Source organism: Cynocephalus volans, chromosome 8 (genome assembly GCF_027409185.1).
Source record: "Cynocephalus volans isolate mCynVol1 chromosome 8, mCynVol1.pri, whole genome shotgun sequence".
Taxonomy (NCBI): domain Eukaryota; kingdom Metazoa; phylum Chordata; class Mammalia; order Dermoptera; family Cynocephalidae; genus Cynocephalus; species Cynocephalus volans.
The window spans coordinates 7,365,165-7,386,577 of NC_084467.1; the positions used below are offsets into that span (position 1 = coordinate 7,365,165).

Here is a 21,413-nt window from a genome sequence, read left to right on the forward strand (position 1 = left end):
GGCTGCAGGTGTTGGACGTCAGCTGCAAAGTGCTGGTGAACGGCGATGCTTCCAGCAACACGTGGGAGCGCGAAATGCGAGGTCGCGGGTGCGTTGAAATGCTTCCAACGCCGGAGACGCAGAAATGTAATATGTGCCTGTTTTGAAAGATGCAAGAGGCACTTCAACGTTTTTTTTAGTGGAGGCAACGCTTTTTTAGGAAGGTCGAGTGGTAGGGGAGGTAGGAAGGTAGCTGATTACACCACCTTCTCCCCCCACGGAAAATAGAAGTTCAAATGGTTTGGGGTATTAGTTTTTTCTTTTCTCACAGACGGTGCCTTTGGGTTCGTTTAGAGTCTTACAGATGTGCAGTCTTATTTGAGGACCTCACAGGACTGGGAACAGCAATTTTTAAGTGTAGGACTATTTTTTTTTTTTTTTTTTTTGGCTGCTGGCCAGTACACTTGCATAAAATAGAATTTGTCCTGGATTATCATCTTGACGAGTATTTTAGTTGCAGCCTGGATTGCTACCTAGATGTGTTTATTACAAGCAAATAACCGTTGAGAAACTGTACTGCGAAGCTCACTGTGTTGAAGGTGTTCCTGAGCTCTCTGCACCTTTATTGTAGGAGGTTATCCGGTTACCTTCTCCAACCAAAAAATGTTGGTGATTCTTTGTAGATGGTATATATTAGCCAGTTTTCTATTCCTTATAACAGAATACCTGAAACTGGGTAATTTATAAGAAAATGAAATTTATTTTTTACAGTTTTGGCGGCTGGGAAGTACAAGGTTGAGGGGTCTCACCTGGTGAGGGCCTTCTTGGTGGCGACTCTATAGGGCCCTGTGGCAGTGCAGCGTGTCACGTGGCAAGAGGTTGAGCAAGAGTGCATTAATGTGCTTCTTCCTCTCCTTACAAAGCCACTAGTGCCACTCCTGTGACAACCCATTCGGCCATTAATCCATGAACGGATGCATCCATGCCTGAGCACCTTGTCCGATCTTGTCCAATCACCTCTTTTTTTTTTTTTTTTTTTTTTTTGGTCTTTTTCCGTGACCGGCACTCAGCCAGTGAGTGCGCTGGCCATTCCTATATAGGATCCGAACCCGTGGCGGGAGCGTCGCTGCACTCCCAGCGCCGCATTCTCCCGAGTGCGCCACAGGCTCGGCCCTTGTCCAATCACCTCTTAAAAGCCCCACCTTTCAAGTACCATATTGGGGGTTAAGCTCCAACAAGAGCTGGGGGCGGAGGGGTGGCATTCAAACCATAGCAGTTGGGAAGAATTCTCAGTTATTTCTTTTTTAAAGTCTCACATTTTTAAAGCCAAGAAGGATAATTCTTTTTTAATGAATTTATTATGCTCAGTGATTTTGACTTAGTGTTTTCAGTGACGAGGTCTTTTAAATGCCTTAGTATTCCAAAGTGGGGGAGTTGCCTGCTCTGGAGCAGCCTCTGCTGAGGCTGTCTGCAAAATTGATCTCCCGGTCTTGATGAATCTCCCTATGCTCCCTTTACAGTGCCCTTTGGCTGCCGATTTTCCTGCCAGAGCGCCAGCCAACAAGGTTGTGGAGGAAAACTGCAGTGGCCAACACAGCTCTCCCAGATTGATTAAGATGTAGGTAGTTTATTAGAGCAGTGCCTGAGGCCATTGTGGAGTATTTATAAAGTTTGAGTACCTTCATTAGCAGCAGTATGGGATTACTTGCAGATATTCAAGAAAGAAAATAAACCTTAAAAAGATGTTTTTCAGAGTAACTAATTAGATTTTGATGCATTCTCACTAGCCTGAAATGTTTAAACATCAGTTTCATTTAGGGTAGAACATGAAAGGGGCTGAGTAGAGATGGGTATATTACATGGTTAAAATTAGCCAACCTGAAGGTCCCAGCTTGTCCAGTGGAATATGTGCCGCTTTGCTTCAAGTAACTAGTTTCTACTGTTAAGCTGGCTTCTTTCCAGAGAACTAAATTCACTTCCTTTGAGAAGTTTGTTGAAAAGTCAGAACTCCTGCTTTTAAAGTCTGTCATATTTCTCATTTATTGAATAGCCACTGGAAACTAATATTAAACAAGCTTAATGCTACCACTAATGATATTGGACAAATATTTTAATAATGTATAACAAGCTTATGAATAGTTTAAAGTTAATGCTAGAGCCTGGAAAATGAAAACTACACCAAAACAAGTCACAATCTTTTAAATTTTTTTGATTTAAAAAAAAAGAAAAAGACAATTTCTTGGATTCTTGGATTCTTTGCAAAGGGGAGGATACTCCTGTGTTAACCTGTCATAGTCATATTTTTAATATGCAGAAAACAAAAAAAAAAGGTCAGGTTCCCATACCAGCCAGCCACCAAAAATAAAAACCTATTTTTAACACAGTGTGTTGCACTTTAAGAGAATGGAAGGAAAAACCACCCACAAGTCAACTCCTAGAAATAAGCACTTTAGAGTAGGTTCTATGCATATATACGTGTACCAAACGTAATTTCATTTCATTTTTTAAATAGGCTCATGTTCTTTAAATTGCTTTCTTCTAAGTAATGAGTTTTAATGGCATGCCGGTAGCGTATGCTGTGTGGATACCATTAGTCCATCAGTATTTATCTTCCATTTAATGCCTGGGTTGTGGGAAGATGGCAAGGCAGAAGGCACACTCGGTTTCTAAGCCCAGTGACTGGAGTTCAGAGAGGATGTTAGAGTAATTTACAACCCGGCTCCCGCTATGGTTTGAATGTCCCCTCTGAAGCTCATCTTGGAACTTGATTCCCATTAGATCCATTCATGGATTAGTAATGGGTTAATGGTCTAGTGGGTTATCAGAGAGCAGACTGGTGGCTTTATAAGGAGAGGAAGAAAGCATGTGAACATGCTGGTCCTCTTGCCCTGTGGCCATGTGATGCCCTTCGCCACCTGGGAACTGTGCAGTTACACCAAGAAGGACCTCACCAGATGTGCTCCCTTGATCTTGGACTTCTCAGCCTTCGAAACTGTAAGAAATTTCTTTTCTTTATAATTATCCAGTTTCAGGTGTTCTGTTATAAACTACAGAAAATTAAAACAGCTACCTCACTTATTCTGATTACATAATTTCTTTCCAGTCTATTATTGCTAATCTTTTGCCATTGTAAATAATTGGACATCCTTATGTGTACATGTGTACTTTATTTCCTTTGGATAGACCAATAGACGTAATTGCTGAGTGAGAACATTCTTAAGGCTTTTGGTACCCACACAGCTCTTTCATAAACTGTCTTAGAGTGGGTTACTTCTGCAGGAGTGAACTTCGTTCATTTGATGTTGCTCTTTAGTAGCAGGGTTCTGCTGTTTTCTGCTTTCTTCCCTCCTTGTCCCCAAATCTGGGTAGTATTGTTGTCAAAACAAAAAAGTACTCAAACATATTTTATTGTAACTACATAACAAATAAAACCTATCATTATTTTTCTACTGTTTAAACCATCTCATCTATAAAAATACCGCAGTTCTCTGAAGTTGCCCTTCTGTGTGTACGCCTGATTTGCTGTGGAAGAAAATCCTGGAAACTTTCCCCATCAAAGACTTAGGGGTTCTGGTTGTCCATTAGTGTTAGTGAGGTTCTTCACCTGCTGGGCAAACACTAACACAGCGGGGAGATGATTTAGGAGATCTACTCAGCACGTGGAATAGCCGGACTAAGCTGTCCTTAGACGTTGATAGCCTGGATTAAATGCTTTGGGTCTTGCTTTTATAGCATGATTTTTTGTTTTCTCATCAAATATACTTATATAGCCTTTAAAATGTATTTTAGTGGGAATATGTTATGTTTTTAAGGACTTAAAACACATAATATACAGATGTTTTCAAGATTCAGTGTTTTCCCCTCCATTTTGCACAGCTGTTGCCAGGTATACTGGGGTACTGTGTTTGTCCCCACAAATTTAGTCTGTGTCAGCTAGTGATTACTTTTGAAGTGTTAGGGAGTACAGAGATGGTGTGTTTTATGGGGGAATAATGGGGGAACAATGTAGAGAAGATGCCAGGCTTATTTGAAATGCTTAAGGAAATTTTGATATGACATGTAGTGTGCACCTACCAGTTTGTATAAGGCTGGTATAAATATATCGCTGTGAATGTAAGTTGGCTTTGCTTTCGTCCAGTGTATTTTGTATATGTAACAAAGATTTTTTAAATTGTATGGTATTTGGGTGAAATTTTTCCACTCGTTTTTTAGTATATGTGCTGCCGAAGCGAGCACTTTCCACTCGTTTTTAAGCTTCATGAGGAACCATGTTTTTCTTCATTGATACATCCCAAGTACTGAGACAGGCACATTACAGGTGCAACCTCAATACTTAAGTGATTGACCAGGTGAATAAAAGATGGGTGGCCTGTTAAGTTGTCCCAAATAAAGAGAAGCAGTACTTTGTGAATTATGAACTTGGTTTCACATTAGGATGTGCTGAAACTGTATTGACATAAGGTAATGTTATTTTGGATTTGTCTGTTTGTGAAAAATATGATTCTCTTCAGGTTCAGAAAGTGCTAGAGTTTTTTATTCATTTGGGGTGCTATTTTAAATTTTCTTCCCAAATAAGATAGAATACAGGAAATAGCGTCTAAAGGAGAATTAGCTACATCACAAACTATTTTGCTTTAACCAAGTGGATATAAAATCTTGTACGCCTTATGCCAGGTATTCAAATAAAACTTTCCAGAAAATTATAGCATATATAGAAGAGCAATTAATGTTTTTCAAGTAGTGACTACAGAGGTAGCAGATGAAAAAGAGAACTTACCCAAAACTCCAAAGATTCGGAGGATTCAGTTCAGGGTATGTGGCAGTATCATTTGTCGGTGGAACCCATTTTGTACATATGTATAAGCTGTGAGTGTGGAAACCAGTTTACCAGCAATTGGGTAGTGACTATTATGACAAAGATCTCTTGGCCTTGGTTTTAATGCTTAATGTGAGGGTATGCATAGGAAACAGAGGTTCTTGATGAAACATCTAGTTTTTAAAAATTGTCCTTGTTATTTGAAACTCAGAGTTAAAAAGTAAAACTTAGTGTGCATAATGTAAAAATTGTATGTAACTGTCTGATTATTTTAAAGAGTAAAAGAATGCAGTATATATATTATAGTAGTAATATTGTAGCTTTGTTCTGCGATAAACAGAGGAGGAGAGATGTCTAATCCTTGGGAAAAATCAAGCCAGGGCCCTGTGGGTGTAAAAAGATAAAAGGTTAAATATATCTTCATGTAATAAACACAAGATTTCCATTCTGGAAAGGAAGATTGAGAGAAGGTAGAAAAATCGGGGGTTGACCATATATTTGTATAGAAAGGTAACAAGTGGTTAAAAAAAAAAAAGGTGCAGAAAACATCCAGTGAATGGACTTTTTTTTTAGAAATGAAGGCAAATAGACTTCAAAGAGCAACTATCTCTATGACTGTTCTTGGACTTGTAATCTAACCACTATTCATTGCCTTTCTGCTACTGTATTCAACTCCGTCGGATGTTTGCTCTGATTGGACTATCCCAGAGAATTTTCTTTGGACTTTGGCATCAGTGACTAGAGCAGTATTACCTTAGCAGCAAAATTAAATTAATATCCAGGAAGTTTCCTTGTAGCTGTTAGAAACATAGCTGCCTTGGGTTGAATGTCCTCCCAAAACTTAATCATGGATGTAACCATTGAGGGTGGGAAACCCTATTACAGTAATTGAAAGGTGGGGCCTTGAAGAGGTGATTACGCTGATGGTTTATTGGCGGTCAGGGGTGTGGTTCTGAGGGCTTTAAAAGGAGAGCCCATGAGAGTCTCTGCTCCGCCATGTGAGACCCCTGTGTGGCTGAAAAGCATCACCAAAGAAGACTCTCACCAGATGTGTTCTTTGGACTTTGGACTTCCCAGCCTCTGAAACTGTAAGCAATAAGTTTCATTTTCAAAGTACCCAGTTCCAAATATTTTGTTATAAACAACAGAAATGGACTGATACAATAGCCTACAACAAACATGAGTCCTAACCACTCTTTGGAAGTTTATTTGTAATTGTAAAAGCTTTTCTTGAAAAGTTGAGGTATAAATTTTTTTGGCAAGGCTCATTTAGGAGGCTTTCAGTTGTAAGTAATAGGAGATTACCTTCTTTCCGCACTCCAATGGATCACCCTGCACGTCTCTTAGAGCATGAGCCGCACTTTGGAGATTAATGGTCTAAAATGCTGCTGAGAGGCTGGTACTTGCTCTGTGGCCAGATGCTTCCTTCAAGCGGGATGCTACTGTTCTGGCCCAAGCCAGCCGGATGAGAAGAGACTGGTGGGGTATGCTTGGGAATGACATGGGTGACTTCCTACCTCAAGCTAGTCTTGTTGGCTCCTGGAGGACTTGGAAGGACACTCTGGAGGGCCGCATTGGCTTGATGTCAAGAAGCATGGGGACCAGAGGAAGGGAAGGCACCCAGTGCTTCTCACAAGGTCCCCAGGCCAGGTAAGACAGAAAGGAGACAGTGGGATGGACTGCTGGTGGGACCGGTGGGGGGATTCCTGGTGTTGCGACCCGTGGCGAGGTTGAACACCATCTACACGGAAGTCATACCGTTTACTGAAGCCACCAGTATGCACACAGTCAGGTGGATTCACAAGATAAGGACCAATTACATAAGACCACCTCTCTCCTCCTTGTCCCCGAGCTCAGAGAATCCTAGAACTAAGGAAAGAAAATGTGAAGGAGCAGACCAAGTCCCCTCAAGTCACAAGTCCAGCCAGCAGTGGTGGAGGGAAATTTTGAATTAAGATTTGAGGTTGAAGTTTTCAATGGGACTGGATATGAAAAACTGGAAAGTTATGGAATCTGCCCATGATGTCATTGAAAGACGGATTCAGTAGAGCACAGCTTAAAAGCAGTGAGGGGTGAGGGCCGGCGACAGAACTCACGTCTGTGCCCTTGCTGGGCCGAGACTCCTGGGAAGTCCTCAGAGCCACAGTTGGACGGGGCTTCCGCAGAGTGCCCTTGCCAGGGGCAGCTGTGGGGCTAAGATCAGAGGGGCTCTTTGCATCAGAGAATTGAGAAGTGACGGGGACTTTTTTCCTACAAAGAATATAATTTAAATCTTAAGTGCTTTGGGCCTAACATGATTAAATATTTTTAGAAAACATTTGTAAAGCCAACCTAGATAAGTCAGTGTTTCGTGCTCATATTATCGTCTCCGACTGGTGAATATCTTGCACTTATTGGTTCATGAAGAAAGAAAAAGAAGTTGAGCTGAAAGATAATTTAAAACATTTCATAGCAGTACTTTTCAATTTCAGGAAGAATCTTTGGAAATTTTAGTTTAGTATCAGGACTTGTTTTCTTCTAATGAAGAGTATTTAGTGACTGTGTCCGACACAGCTTAATGACTTGGACATTTCGCATTTAAGGTATTTTTTCTAGTAGGTAAGGAGGGGTTTACCTCCTGAGTGGTTACTTAATTTTGATAATGACACTGCAGTGTTCAGCTTGTGGTGTTTACCGTTCTGGGTGGTTTGCTGTGAGGCTGGCGTCTTCCTTGTCTTGTAGGTGAGACACCTGAGCTTTAGACTGCCCTGGTTCATCCAGCTGGGAAGTGGTTTCGAAGCCCAGGCCTTTTCACCACCACCACCCGGTCCTGCCGTAGTCATGGTGTACAAAATGTTAAGTAAAGTGGTGGTGAGTGTGGCCTGCCACACTCAAAGAGGTCACCACCTTGCTGTCAGGGGAGTATTTGCATAGTTGGGCAAACACACCTCCCTGCTGGTCTTCCTCTGATCAGTGGCATAGACTTGGATGAAGTTTGGCCAAAGTCATGAGTACAACTGACTGAAAGCAAAAGTAGCTGACCTGCATCGTATTTGAACTTGCAGACTTTCTGATGAAAGGATTTGCCCAGAAGCCATTTCTTCACTGATATGGGGTTATGTTATTAAGCAAAAATAGATTTCAGATATTTCTTTATCTTACTCTGTAGCAGATAACTTTTCCAGTATTTTTAATTTTTATTTATTTATTTATTTATTTATTTTTTAAAGATGACCGGTAAGGGGATCTTAACCCTTGACTTGGTGTTGTCAGCACCAAGCTCACCCAGTGAGCAAACCGGCCATCCCTACATGGGATCCGAACCCGTGGCCTTGGTGTTATCAGCACCACACTCTCCCAAGTGAGCCACAGGCCGACCCTTCCAGTATTTTTAAATGTTATACTTCTTAAACATGTGGTAGATATTTTTGTGTAAATAGACATGGGATAGAAAGTGGTTTTTGTTGGGGGTTTTTTACCTCTTTTTTTTTTTTTTTTTTTAAACACTTCCCATTTATATCCCGTTTTCTTTAGATATATTCTAGTGCTTAGAACAAGTTATACAGCCCCAAATTAAGTTAGACTGACAATTTTTTTTTCTTTGTTTTGGCAGTTGTCTGGTATGGGGATCCGAACCTTTGACCTTGCTGTTACACCACCACACTCTAACAAACTGAGCTAACCAGCCAGCTCTACACAATTTTTCTTTTTTGATGACTGGCCAGTATGGGAGATAATTTTTTCTTGACTTAAAAAAAAAAACAACCCATTAGAGTTTTTAAAGACTTAGTTATCTAATAACAATTTTCTATTTTTGAGTGTGAATGTGAGTTGACTAAATTAGCTAACAAAACTGTATACAATAACTATTTTTCCATAATACCCCAAAAGAGGCTACCTCAGTGTAGTGGAGAGGACATGGGCTTTGGAGACAGAGAGCCTGGATTTGGTTTAGACACTTAGTCACTTTGAGACTTTGAAAAAGTATGTAACCTCACTGAGACCCAGGTTTCCCATCTATAAAATAAGGACCACCTCAGTTCCTTCCTGTCCTTCCTCTGTCGCAATTCTGATTGTAACCCCCTCAATTGCTTTTATAATTAATGGGCTTTGGGCCCATTTTGAAAACACTGGAAGATAAACAGCTCAATTTAGGGTATGTTATCATCATGATTTTACAGTAGTTTCACCTAAATAGCCAAAATGGCTATTTTTTTCCTCCCCACCACCCATCTGTGTATTTGTGTCTTTTTCTGACATTCAGGTTCCTCATTGTAAGTTAGGGCTAACTGGTAGTTCCTAACTCAGAGGATTGTTGGAGAAATGAATGCTTGTCATAAAATAATCATGCAATCAGTGGCAGTAGTTCTCATATTTAAACAGATAGCTTCTGGCTGTCAGTTATTGATATGTTACTTGCTTTATGGAAGTACAGGGGTCCTGACTTTAAAATCCTGCATGAGGATTTCATTTCATTCATTACCTTGAGGTCTGTTTTGGGGTTGGGTTTGCTGCCAGTTTTCCAACGCTTGCATCTCTCAGAGAAGGGATATGCCAGGGCCTGTCCTTCCTTTCTGATATTACTTTTCCCAGTCACAGATGCTGGTGCTGTGTCATTATTTAACCACCTGTTTTGTGCCAGGTGCGCTGCGTTCTAGCTAAGTACAAGAGTGTATGAATTCACAGCCCTGCCCCAATCTAGTGAGAGACAGCAGGTGGTAAAAGGTAGATGGGAAGTGCTTTTTTCAAATATTCAGATGCCTTCAAAGACATTCTCCTTTGAATCTCAAGTGAATAATTCTTAGCAAATATTGTTTGTGAGCTTTCTGAGTTCTGATGCAAAGAGTAAGACCCGGGGTCCTGATCTCGAGGAATCCATCATATTGTAGAGCCGTGTCTTCCAGAGGCAAGCCTGTGCAGTGCTGCTGTGGTGATGGTTTTAGGTGGTATATGACATTGTTAATGATAACTAGTCCACCAAACATGTCATTTCATGGATAGTATTGTTTAAGAGAAGATGGAAGTAGGTATTTTCAGATAAATAAGTGAGTCGTCTTGAAGGAATATATTTAAATAGTAATTCAGGTCTTATCTCAATATGAACACATTGTAGAGGGAGGAACTCAATGATTAACTCTCCTGACCAGGAGAGGGAGTTTGACCAATGAAAACACGGAGGATGAATTGATTAGTTGTGAATGAGGCAAACCCACGACTTCATTTTTGAAAGTAAACTTTAGAATTTTCAGTGGTGATCAAATTAACCAGATTTTGATGAAGGTCCTTATTGTAGTAAACATTGATTTTCGAAATCGTAACATTACCTAAATAACTTTTGTCTGAATGTACAAAGATGCATTTTATAGAATATTTATCACAGCATGGTAATGAAATTAGAAATGACATAAATGCCCAACAGTAGGATAAAATATTATCCACTGATACGGAGGGAAAGTATGAAACCATTACAAGGGATGACATAGGTGTATATGTTGACATGGAAGGACATTCCCAATATCTAGATAAGTGGGGTTGGGGGGAGTGCCCCCAGAGGATGTGCTCACATGGCAACAATGGTTATCTCTCTAGCTCTGGGATTTCAACTAATTCTTTTTCACCATCCTTATGTTCTAATTTTTATTAAATGAACATGTGTACCTTCCTTTAAAGAGAGAAGTTAAATTTCCTGTTCCATTTGTATAGAGAATAACAGCTTTTCTGCTCTTGCTGTGATTTCCTTTCTTACAGGTGTGGGGGCACAGTGGGTGCTATTTTCACTTGTCCACTAGAAGTCATTAAGACGAGGTTGCAGTCTTCGAGATTAGCTCTCCGTACAGTCTACTATCCTCAGGTTCATCTGGGGACCATCAGTGGAGCTGGAATGGTGAGACCAACGTCCATGACACCTGGACTCTTACAGGTTCTGAAGTAAGTTCTGTCCCCATTCAGTCCGCTCCTTCTGCCACCAGCACGCCCTCCACACCCACTGTCAATACAGAATGTTCACGAAGCCCAACAAATGGAATGTTCTGTTTGCATAAGCTTGGTGCAGACCTAAGAATTAGGTTTCTTTACCAATACCTTTGAACTCTGACCTTGCTTTCTTGGCAGCAGTGGTCCTGGTGTGCATGTGATTATCATCCAGGGACAGTCACAATAAACTTTCCAAAGCAAACCAAAAATCCATGTTTAAATTGTTGCATCAGATTGTCTTCTTGCTCAAATCTTTTGAGAGCTAAGAAGATAAGAGGTGGTAGAGTAAAATATTTTAAATTGCACAAGAGAAGGGTTGTAAATATTTTAAGAGGAAGTAATATAGCAACAAAATGTTTTTATAGAAAAGTTACAATATATTTAATAAAATAGGTTTTTTAATTTTTGTTTTATGCATCAGCTACCTGCCCATTTTATTGTTTTTACTGCAGGAAAAATATCTCATTTGCTTAAAAAGTAGCTAAATATTCATAGGTTGAATTGGGGTTATCAGTCTCCATGCTTAAGGCAAAATCAGAAATTCAGAAGAGCATTTGACCATATCTGATTTTTAGCTTAGGGCCTTGTACTTTTAAAAAGTTGCTCAATAAGTAATAGTTGAATTTAACTGAGCGTCATATTCAGATCTTTGAAACTTATCCTTGGAAAAGGGTGTGTTCAAGATAGACAGTGCTGGGGCTGAGCCCGTGGCGCACTCGGGAGAGTGCTGCACTGGGAGCGCGGCGACGCTCCTTCCGTGGGTTCGGATCCTATATAGGAATGGCCGGTGCACTCACTGGCTGAGTGCCGGTCATGAAAAAGACAAAAAAAAAAAAAAAAAAAAGACAGACAGTGCTGTTAATCAGTGTAGGGATTTAGTTGGGAAACCTTGGAAAAAGAAGCAATAAAAGGGAAATTCTCTGTCCTCATAACCACAACACTTAGCACTTTGGACAGAGCTCAGTCCCATTTTGGATAAGGTAGGATGAGTTGGAAGGTGCTCAATTTATTTTCAGATACCTGCACGTGAGTCACTTGGGCCTCCATGCCCACCCTGTGTGTAGGGTGCGCCTATGCTTACTGAGCAGCCCTGGGCAGCAAGGCCAGCTGCTGAAGACAAGAGACTAAGAAACCCAGTGAGGGGCAGGGAGGTCAGTGTCCACGGTAGACCTTGGGAAGGGGAGTGGAGACCCAGAAGGCAGAGGCACGCTTTGATCTCAGCACAGACACAAGTCCTCAGGACGTGGCTAGAGCATACCCCTTGCCTGCTTTGCCTTTTCACATGCCAGTGTCTCCAATGACACCTCTTTTCTAAGGAACATACTGTGCTTTGGACATTATGAAACCGACATAGGTAATGTGCCCACTTAATAGCATTCAGAGTGAACTTCCTCTCACATGCTTGCCAAATAACTCATGACTAGTGAATTTAGATTTACTGTAACTGAGAAACTGTTACCAGGAGTCGTGGGTGTCAACAGGGCCATGGATAAGTGGGAATGTTTGTCTGTTTTAAGTTTTAAGGGATGTATATTCGACATCTCCACTATTTCTTTGTCTCTCTTATCTCCAGTAAATCTCACCACCACCCCCAATGAGGGCGATTCATTATGAAAATGTAAACCAGGCTGGCCAGGAGCCCTGTTGGTGCTGGAACATGGTGCTGATAACACTAAGCTCCAGGGTTTGATCCCTATACTGGCCAGCAGCCAAAAAAAAAAAGACTGCTCTTATATAGTATTATTTCATTATTTTTTCACAACAGTCTAGAGTGATTAGCACTCAGGTGTGATATTACCCCCATTTTATAGATGAGGACATACAGATTAGAGATTAAATGACATACCCAAAGTCATGTTTAATGTATATCTACCTTATTTCTAAGAAAAATTTGAAGCGGCTAAGAATAAAAAACAACAGAAAAGCCGTAGAAACAAGGCTGCTTCTACTTCTTTCACGTGGCAACAGCAGTAGTTCCCAGCTCAAACGTGTGTGGGCCACACTCTCCTACCTCCCTGGCCACTGCTTCTGTGTGTTTGGTTGTGTTTGCAGCCTTCCCACCTCTGGCTGTTGGAGGGTCTCAGGGCTCATACCCTGGCTCCATCCTCTAGCTTATAGCCACTTCTTCAGTGGTCACATTTGGCCTCATGGCTTTGTTTGTTTATTTTTTGGCCTCGTGGCTATAAATGCCATCTGCAAGCTGACATCATCTTCCCTCTGAGCCTCACACTCTCCATCCAGCTCCCTGTTTGACAGCTGGGGTATTTATTGGCCATCCAAGGCTTAAAATGCAAAACTGAGCTCCCAAGAACTTGCTGCTCCTAGAATCTTCTCTGTCTCAGGCAAAGGCACCTCCATCCTTTGGGCTATACAGATCTAAAGCCTGGGAGTCATCCTTGGATCTTATTTCTCTCAACCCCACAGCAATCCTATCAACTCTTATCTTCAAAATATATACAGAATCTGACCCCTTTTCACTCCTTCCTCCACTGCGATCCTGATGGAAGCCGCTGAGTCTCCCCTGTGTTATCGTGTTAGCTCCTTTGCTGCTGTGGCCTGAGGACTTGCTGCTCTCCATCCTCAGTCTGTTCTCAGCAGACCTGTAGCCTGCCAGGCTCTACACAGTCGCCACCCCTCCCATTACTTCATCTCCTGTTCCCCTCGGCTGCCCCTCCAGCCTGTTTGTTGTTCCTTTAAAAGGCCAGGCACTTTTTCAACCTCGGGGTTTTTATACTGGACATTATCTGCATGGCTGGCTCCCAACTGTCACCTTTGCAGGAAGGCTTTGCAGTGACCATGCTATTTAAAATGAAACCCTCCCCCTATGCCTCATCCCTCCTTCCTGCTCTATTTTCATCCACAGTACTTGTTTACCTCCATCCAATATACAGTGTAATTTATTTATATTTTTTGTTTTCTCAATCCTCCTTCCCTCCAACCCCCTTCCCCATGGAACTTCCTTGGAGGTAGGGACTTTCCATGTGTTTTGATTACTGACGTTTCCTCAGCCACCTAGAATGTTGCCTTTCATAGTAATAAGCATTCAGTACAATTGAATGGTTGAGTTTGGGCACGTCAGTAAGATATTGCATATAAAGGGCTAACAGCACCCCACCACCACCATGTCATTACAATATATACTTTCTGTGCTTTTTAAACATGATTTTTCAGTTTCTTCGTGTTCAAGGGAAGAAAGGGGACTCTCTTCTGAAGAATGTACCCTCACTCCTCCGGGGAAATGTATAGCTTCTGAAAGCAGTCTGTAACTCAGTACTTACATAAAAACCACATACCAGCATAAGAAGCATGTCTTTTGGGTGGTTTAACGAGGATGACTACCTTCACTCTGCCATCACCCTGCCTGAAGCCACCCTCCCCTCTCACCTGGATTGTGTAGCCTTCTGTATCTTCCATTAACCATCCCTAAGCCGAGGACAGTGACAGTGGTCTGCAGGGAGAGCACTGTATCTAGTCAATGATGAAACAAGGACGAGGGTGCAGGCCCTTTCTCTATGGGACAAAGCCTGTCTCTGGTTTTTGTTCACGTTGCCATTTGTTTAAAACTCAACTGCTTATTATTAGTCTTGCTCTTTCAGGGAGTACTACTTTAAAAGACATTTGTCAAACAACAGAATTGTTTACAGGAAGCCTATTTTTCAAAATGCAAATCAACCTGCCTTAGAGAGACAGTGTTCTCCATTGGAGAACTGAATATGTCTTTTGAATATAGTTACTGGGAGAACTGAATATATCTTTTGAATATAGTTACTTCAAAAGAAAAAAGGCAAGATGTTAACAGATCCAGGCTCTCACTATTAAATTATCAGAGTAAGGGCCAGCCTGTGGCTCACTTGGGAGAGTGCAGTGCTGATAACACCAAGGCCATGGGTTCGGATCCCTATATAGGGATGGCCGGTTGGCTCACTTGGGAGAACGTGGTGCTCACAACACCAAGTCAAGGGTTAAGATCCCCTTACCGGTCATCTTTTTAAAATAAAAGATAAATAAAAATAAATTTATCAGAGTAATAATGCATATATTTCAGGTATTTGCTTTTTTAAAGAAAGTCTTCTGGCTTAATGTTTTTCAACAGAGTTCCTGTTCTTTAAACTGCCAAGGTGTATCTTATTTTTGTTTTTTCAAGTAACTTTTTAATCTGAAAAGTAGTGTGTTAGTGAGCTAGGCTCTGTCTTTTAATCTGCTGTTCAGATGAGATACTTGTCTTGGATTAGTCTGTGGCGTGCATATTATGACCTAAAGCTAGTGAAGACAGTGAAATGCTCTAAACAAGATCCCAATTTCATTTTATATTTTCCAAACAAAAGTTTGTGCCTGTGGGAAAACGAGTCTGGATCCTTACATACTTTATTTTCAAGCTGAAGTGTACCATTTATAGTAGAAACTTGATTGTTCCAGAAAAGTTTTGTAAACATCCAGATAGGTTAGATGTAATGGAGATTTGACTTTTTGCCAGTTGTTAATATGCATATCTGTGGAGACAGTCTCTCTCCAGTTCTTAAAAGACCTGAGTCACTTGAGGACAACCATGTTCCCTGCTGCATTATGGATGAGAGGCTTCCAGCCTCCTGGAGCCAGAGACTCCCTTAATTGTGTTTAAATGGCCCCTGGAGCTGCATAGTGCACATTAATGGGACCCACAGAATCTAAACTTCAAAAATTTTTGAATATACTTAGCATTTGCACATCTTTACTGTTACTGCGTACTGTATTATAAGGTGTAGGTCACTTTAGGGTGTTAATATTTGAGATAAACTTTTGTTCAGAGAGCTTGGCCTTTTAAAAACAATACTGATTTGAGAAAGGTAATAAAAATAAAGTACTTTAATTTGAAAACATTAAATTCTTAGTCTTCTATTAAGGGCCAAATAACTTATTTTGGGCCAGGTGAATTCACTGAAACTCCATGAATTTCATTTTGAAGTGTTTACAGAGACCCAAAGAATCATGTTTATCCTAACCCTTGCTTTTCATGACTATGGGCTATAATCATGAGTTCAGTATTTTTATAGCCTATGGTAAGGTTTTCTTAAAAGGACTTTTTATTTTGAAATAATTTCAAACTTAAAAAAAGTTACAGGAATGATACAAATAACTTGCTTATATCTTCTTCGTTCACCAATTTTTAACATTTTGCCATATTTGCTTTTTCATTTTTGCTTTATAACCATACATATTTTTCTGGAACCATTCAAAAATGGTTACAAACATTTTTCCCCCTTTGGCACCTCGTGGATATGCGCATCCAAACCCATGGCCTTGGTGTTATAAAGTTGCACTCTAACCAAACACATCATTGCCCTTAATTCTGCAGTGTTTGTTTCCTAAGAACACAGGTATTCTCTTAAGACTACAATATAGTGTTCAAATTCAAGAAACAGTATTATTTACTTTTTAACTACAATTCATTTTCCAGCTTTATCAACCATCTATGGTAAGCAGTTGATTTAGCACAATGACTAAATTTTGTTTTAAAGCTGTGTTCCTGCCAGTATCTCTCCTCTCTAGATCTTTTTCAGTGAGTGGGTTTCCTCTTTTCTTCTCGACCAGTTTTAATTTTTTTAGGCAGCTTTATTAAGATATGATTCACATGCAGTACAATCCACTCATTTAAAGCTTTCAGTTCAACTGTTTTTAGGATTCCACAGAGTCTGTGCAGCCATCACTGCCATGGGTCTGATGTGTCCCCCAAAAGTTCATGTAATGGAAACTCGGTCTCCATTGTCACAGTGCTGAGGTTGAGAAATCCAGTTATTGTATTTGAAAGGTGGGACCTGTCAGAGGTAATTGGATCGTAAGGACTGTGCCCTTGTGAATGGATTCATCCATGCATGAAATAATAAGTTGTCATGATGGCTTTATAAGGAGAGCGAGTGAGAAGATTAGCTCTCCTGCTCAGCCCCTTCTTTCCGTGTGATACCCTGAGTTCCTATAGAGAGTCACCCCACCAAGAACAAGCCCCTCACTAGATGTGCCCCCTGGGCTGTAGACTTCTCGGCCCGCAAAACTGTAAGAAATAAATGTCACCTCTTTATACATTACCCAGTTTCAGGTATTCTGTTGTAAGCAGCAGAAACGGATGAATACAATCACCACAATTTAATTTTACAACATTTTCATTCCCACTGAAAGAAAATCCTTACCCATTGCAGTCACTCCCCATCCCTCACCCCTAACCCCCAGCCCAAGGCAACCAACCACTTATCTACTTTCTGTCTGTCTCTATTTGTCTCTTCTGGACATTTCATATGAATAAAATCATGTAATATGTAGCCTTCTGTGTCTGGCTTCTTTCACTTAGCCTAGCATTGTTTTAAGGTTCATCCTTGTAGCGCACATCAGTACTTCCTTCCTTTTCATTCATGAATGATATTCTATTGTATGGCTCGGTCTTGTTTTAAACCTATTGCTTTGACTTCCCCAGATGCGGTGGGGAAAAAAAGAAATGAAATGTCCGCTGAGCTTGCACTGAGACACACTCCCTGGTTGTCTGGGTGTGGCAGGGCAACAATGCCTTCATGTGATGGTCAAGGGTAGCAAGAAGGGTTGTTAGTCTGGGCCACATACACAAGAGTGTGTCTTGGGGTCACTTTAAAGGGCCTGGGTTTATACTTGCCAGTAAGGAATAGATGTTATAATTAGAAAATAAGACTGTTGCCTCTCTCATATTTTGAAGTAGTTTTAACTATATAAATGGAACTTAGGTCTAGTTCTTACTACTATTTTAAATAATAGCTCTATTGAGATGTTATTCACGTACTATAAAATCCGTCCTTCTAAAGTGTGCGGTTCAGTGGTTTTTATATATTCGTACAGTTGGGTGACCATCACTATCATCTAATTCCAGAAAGTTTTCCTAACCCCCAAAAGAAACACAAACCCGTTAGCAGTCATTCCCCATTCCCCTCTCCCCCAGTCTCTGATAACAGCTCATCTACTTCATGTCTATGGATACGTGTTTTATTCTTTTGATGCTATTTAAATGAAATTGTTTTTTAATTCCTTTTTCATTGTTCATTGATACTGTATAGAAATACTGTTGATTTTTGAATATTGATCTTGTATCCTGTGACCTTGCTGGACTTTTACTAGTTGTAGTAATATTTTAGTGGCTCCCTCATAATTTTAATATAAGATGCTGTCTGTGAGTAGAGTTAGTTTAACTTTTTCTTTTCCAATCTAGATACCTTCTCCTTTTTCTTGTCTAATTGCTAGCCTGCTACTTCTTAGGAAAGCTCTTAAAGGTTCAAATATTCTTTATTTCAATCAATTGAAATATTTTATGAACATACAAGAATTAAAGCAAGATTCCAAATTTAGTTTATACATTCAGGGAATCTAGAGCATGAAGTTACACAGTGATCTGAGGAAGGGAGGGAAGTTGTAAGTGGACACATTATACACCGTGCCATGGACCAAAACATTGATCTAACCAAAAACTCAGCTTGGGTTTTCAAAACTTTTTCTTCATGGGAAAAGTAAAAGTGGTAGAAATAGAATTGGCAGGATTCACTTTACTGTTAGCTTTATAGGAACATCTTTTCCATAAAGCGAAAGGTATCTTTTTATCAGAACTTCAGTTTGTCGTAATGAAGGTAAAACATTATGTGAACTTTTGACTAGGATATTGTTTGTGAGGTAGATCAATTAGTATATATTCTATTGGTAACTATGAAAATTGAGCCATTGAAAAGAATAAACTTAACCAACTTGAAGAATCACAATGGAGTGGAAACTGCCTCTAAAGAATGTTGTTTACAATCCTTTTAGGATATTCTGAGTCACTTCCTATCAGAAACCATATTTTATTATATATATATTTTAAAGCGTGATGGCAAGGTCAGGGGGGCTCAGAGCCCTGTTGCATTCCTGGTAGGAGTGCAGGGTGATGCAGCCACTGTGCAAAGCAACATGCTGGGTCCTCAGAAATTAAACATAAATAGAGTTACCGTGTGACCCAGCACCTCCACTTCTGGGTGTGTACTCAAAAGAATTGAAAGCAAGGACTGGAACATGAATTTGCACACCCACGTTCATAGCAGCAGCATTTACAGTAGTCAGGTGGAAGCAACCCATGTGTCCATTGATGGATTAGTGGGTAAATGTGGTATTTTATTCAGCCTTAAAAAGGAAGTTCTGACACATGAGCAAACCTTGAAGACATTGTGTCAAGTGAAAGAAACTAGTCACAAAAAGGACAACTATTGTATGATTCCACCGGTATGAGGCGTCTAGAGTAGTCACATCCATAGGGCCAGGAAGTAGAACAGTGGTGACCAGGGGCTGGGGGAGTTGGAGTGGGGAGTTAGTGCTTAATGGGGACAGAGTTTCAGTTTGAGAAGATGAAAAAGTTCTGGAGGTAAATGGTGGTGGTAGTTGCACAAAATGTGGGTGTACTTAATGCCACTAAACTGTACACTTTAAAAATGGTTAAATTTTATGTTATGTATATGTCACTACAAAAAAAAAATTTTAAAGCAGTCTGTTGTCTTTAGACTTGAGATACTAGGCTTTGGCTTTAAATAACCTTCATCCAGCCTATGAAAATTATTAGGTTTTTCTGTCTTTATACGTCTGTTTAGGGCTGTACTACAGTAGGTAAAGATCTAGAAGATAGGATTGTTATAAAGAGTAAATCCAAAAGAAATACCATCCAAAGTAGTCTCTGAACCCATTTCTTAGTGAATCTTGTTATGATGAGGACATTTTTTCCCTGTATCAAGCCCTTTGCCAGGTGTTCATCCTACCTTCATGGGATTTCACTGTGTGGTTCAGACCTTGAACATCTTCTATGTGAGCAAGGGAACAGGCTTCTTGAAAATATGTGTCACTGATGCTTTTGAAGCATGTTTTTTCACTGTTAGTGAAAGCAGTTTTCTACAGCTTTCTAATTCTATATTGTAATAGAGTCTGGAGTCTCTTAAACATTTTATTCTCAAGGGACTAGTGTGAAGGTTGACATGTCATCATTTTGTATAGGCTTGACTAAATGGTTTTAAAAGTACATCTTTTCTTATTATTCAGGTCAATCTTGGAGAAGGAGGGACCAAAGTCGCTTTTTAGAGGCTTGGGTCCAAATTTGGTTGGAGTTGCACCATCAAGGTAAGCATTAAACTTGCCAGCAAGTTCACTACTAACAATATATCGTATAATGCTGAGTCCTTTCTTACCAAAGGGTGATCCTGCTAAATGACCAGTTTCTTTTTCTGTGTTGGATTTGCATAAATGTGTCTGACATAGAGAAATGGTCAGTGATAACTGTGGGTGTGTCTTTGAGTGTGTGTGAGAAAGAGGTTCTAGTTATTTTATGAAGTATGAAAATTAATCCGCAATCACCTGTAATCTACTTTAAGTGTTTGTTTGCTGCTCGAAGTAGGGTGTAGGGTATGTGGTCAGTGGCACTGGTGCCATCTGGGAGCTTGTTCGAAATGCACTCTCTCAGGGCACACCTCAGACCTATATCAGAATGTTTTAACAAGATGCCCAGATGATTCATACACACTTGGAAATGGTGACCTGAAGGAATTGTAGAGGCTTCAGGCTTTATATAAAACTATATCCTTTTTTTTTTTTTTTAACAAGGCTTAATTTTCTTTAAAGCCTGTTTAAATATATAGAGCTGCACTGTCCCAATACAGTAGCCACTGACGACATGGAATTGTTTAATTAAAATTAATTAAAATTAAAGATTCAGTTTCTCAGTTTCACTAGTCACATTATCCACAAGTAGCTAATGGCTAGTGTATTGAAGAAGGTAGAACAGAACATTCCATCTTTGCAGAAAGTTCTGTTGCACGATGCTGATAGGATAACTGGGTGGGGTACAAAAGTGAACGTATGAGACAGAGAGAGGGAGACAATGTGTTGATAAGAAACTGCTGCTAGAAATGGCCTCCTGGGAGGAGAGCTGGCTAACAGAGGCAGGACACTTAAACGTTACCATGTAATACTTGAATAGACTTTAGAGATAATTAAGCCTTGTAACAAAAATGAGACTGTCTTACATAAGGTGAAGACTAAACACTTATAGAATTCCTCCGGATCTATATGTAGTAAATAGAGAGAATAAGAGTCTATGTGCTGTAGGCAGTGCTAATATGGTGGCCCTGTTAATCTGATGTAGATTCCTAGCTACCACAACCTTTTAGAACAATTGGGATTTAGGATATAAGGAAGACTCTTTTATAACACAATAATGATAAGTAGCCAAGATCCGCAGTTGAAAAAGTATTCTATGATTGATCTACCAGCAAAGAAAGCATTTTCTCTGGCATTGCCGGTGAAAGAACAGGGAAAATCCGAAGCAGCCCCAACAAGAGGAAAGACAGAGGGAGGAAAAGCTGACAGAGAAGAAAAGATTGGGGAACTGCATCTTAAATTTTAATTTAAACAGCTCCATGCAGCCAGTGTGTATTGTACCTGGCACCCTGCAGCTCTAAATATTCAAACAAGCTTTAAAGAGAATTAAATTAAGCCTTGTAAAACCTGTAGCAGGTTTCAATTTTAGCACAGGTGAGGTCAAGTATTTGGTTACATCAACTTCTTTCCCTTATTATCTTTCTAAATTTTCAGATGTTTTGCAGAGGGCCATGTATGTTTTCTAGTGTCATGATGACTTCTTCATAGTGTTCTCTCTTTGTTCTAACAG

At 40.1% G+C, this 21,413-nt stretch overlaps 1 protein-coding gene across 1 annotated transcript in view; it reads left to right on the forward strand.

The window, feature by feature from the left end:
* SLC25A33 (solute carrier family 25 member 33) overlaps positions 1–21,413 on the forward strand; it is a 29,268-nt gene that overhangs the window by 682 nt on the left and 7,173 nt on the right. Inside the window, exons 2-3 of the mRNA XM_063106096.1 lie at positions 10,523–10,702; positions 19,790–19,867. Of these exons, the coding sequence (XP_062962166.1) occupies positions 10,523–10,702; positions 19,790–19,867 (258 nt within the window). The remainder of the gene's footprint in view (positions 1–10,522; positions 10,703–19,789; positions 19,868–21,413) is intronic.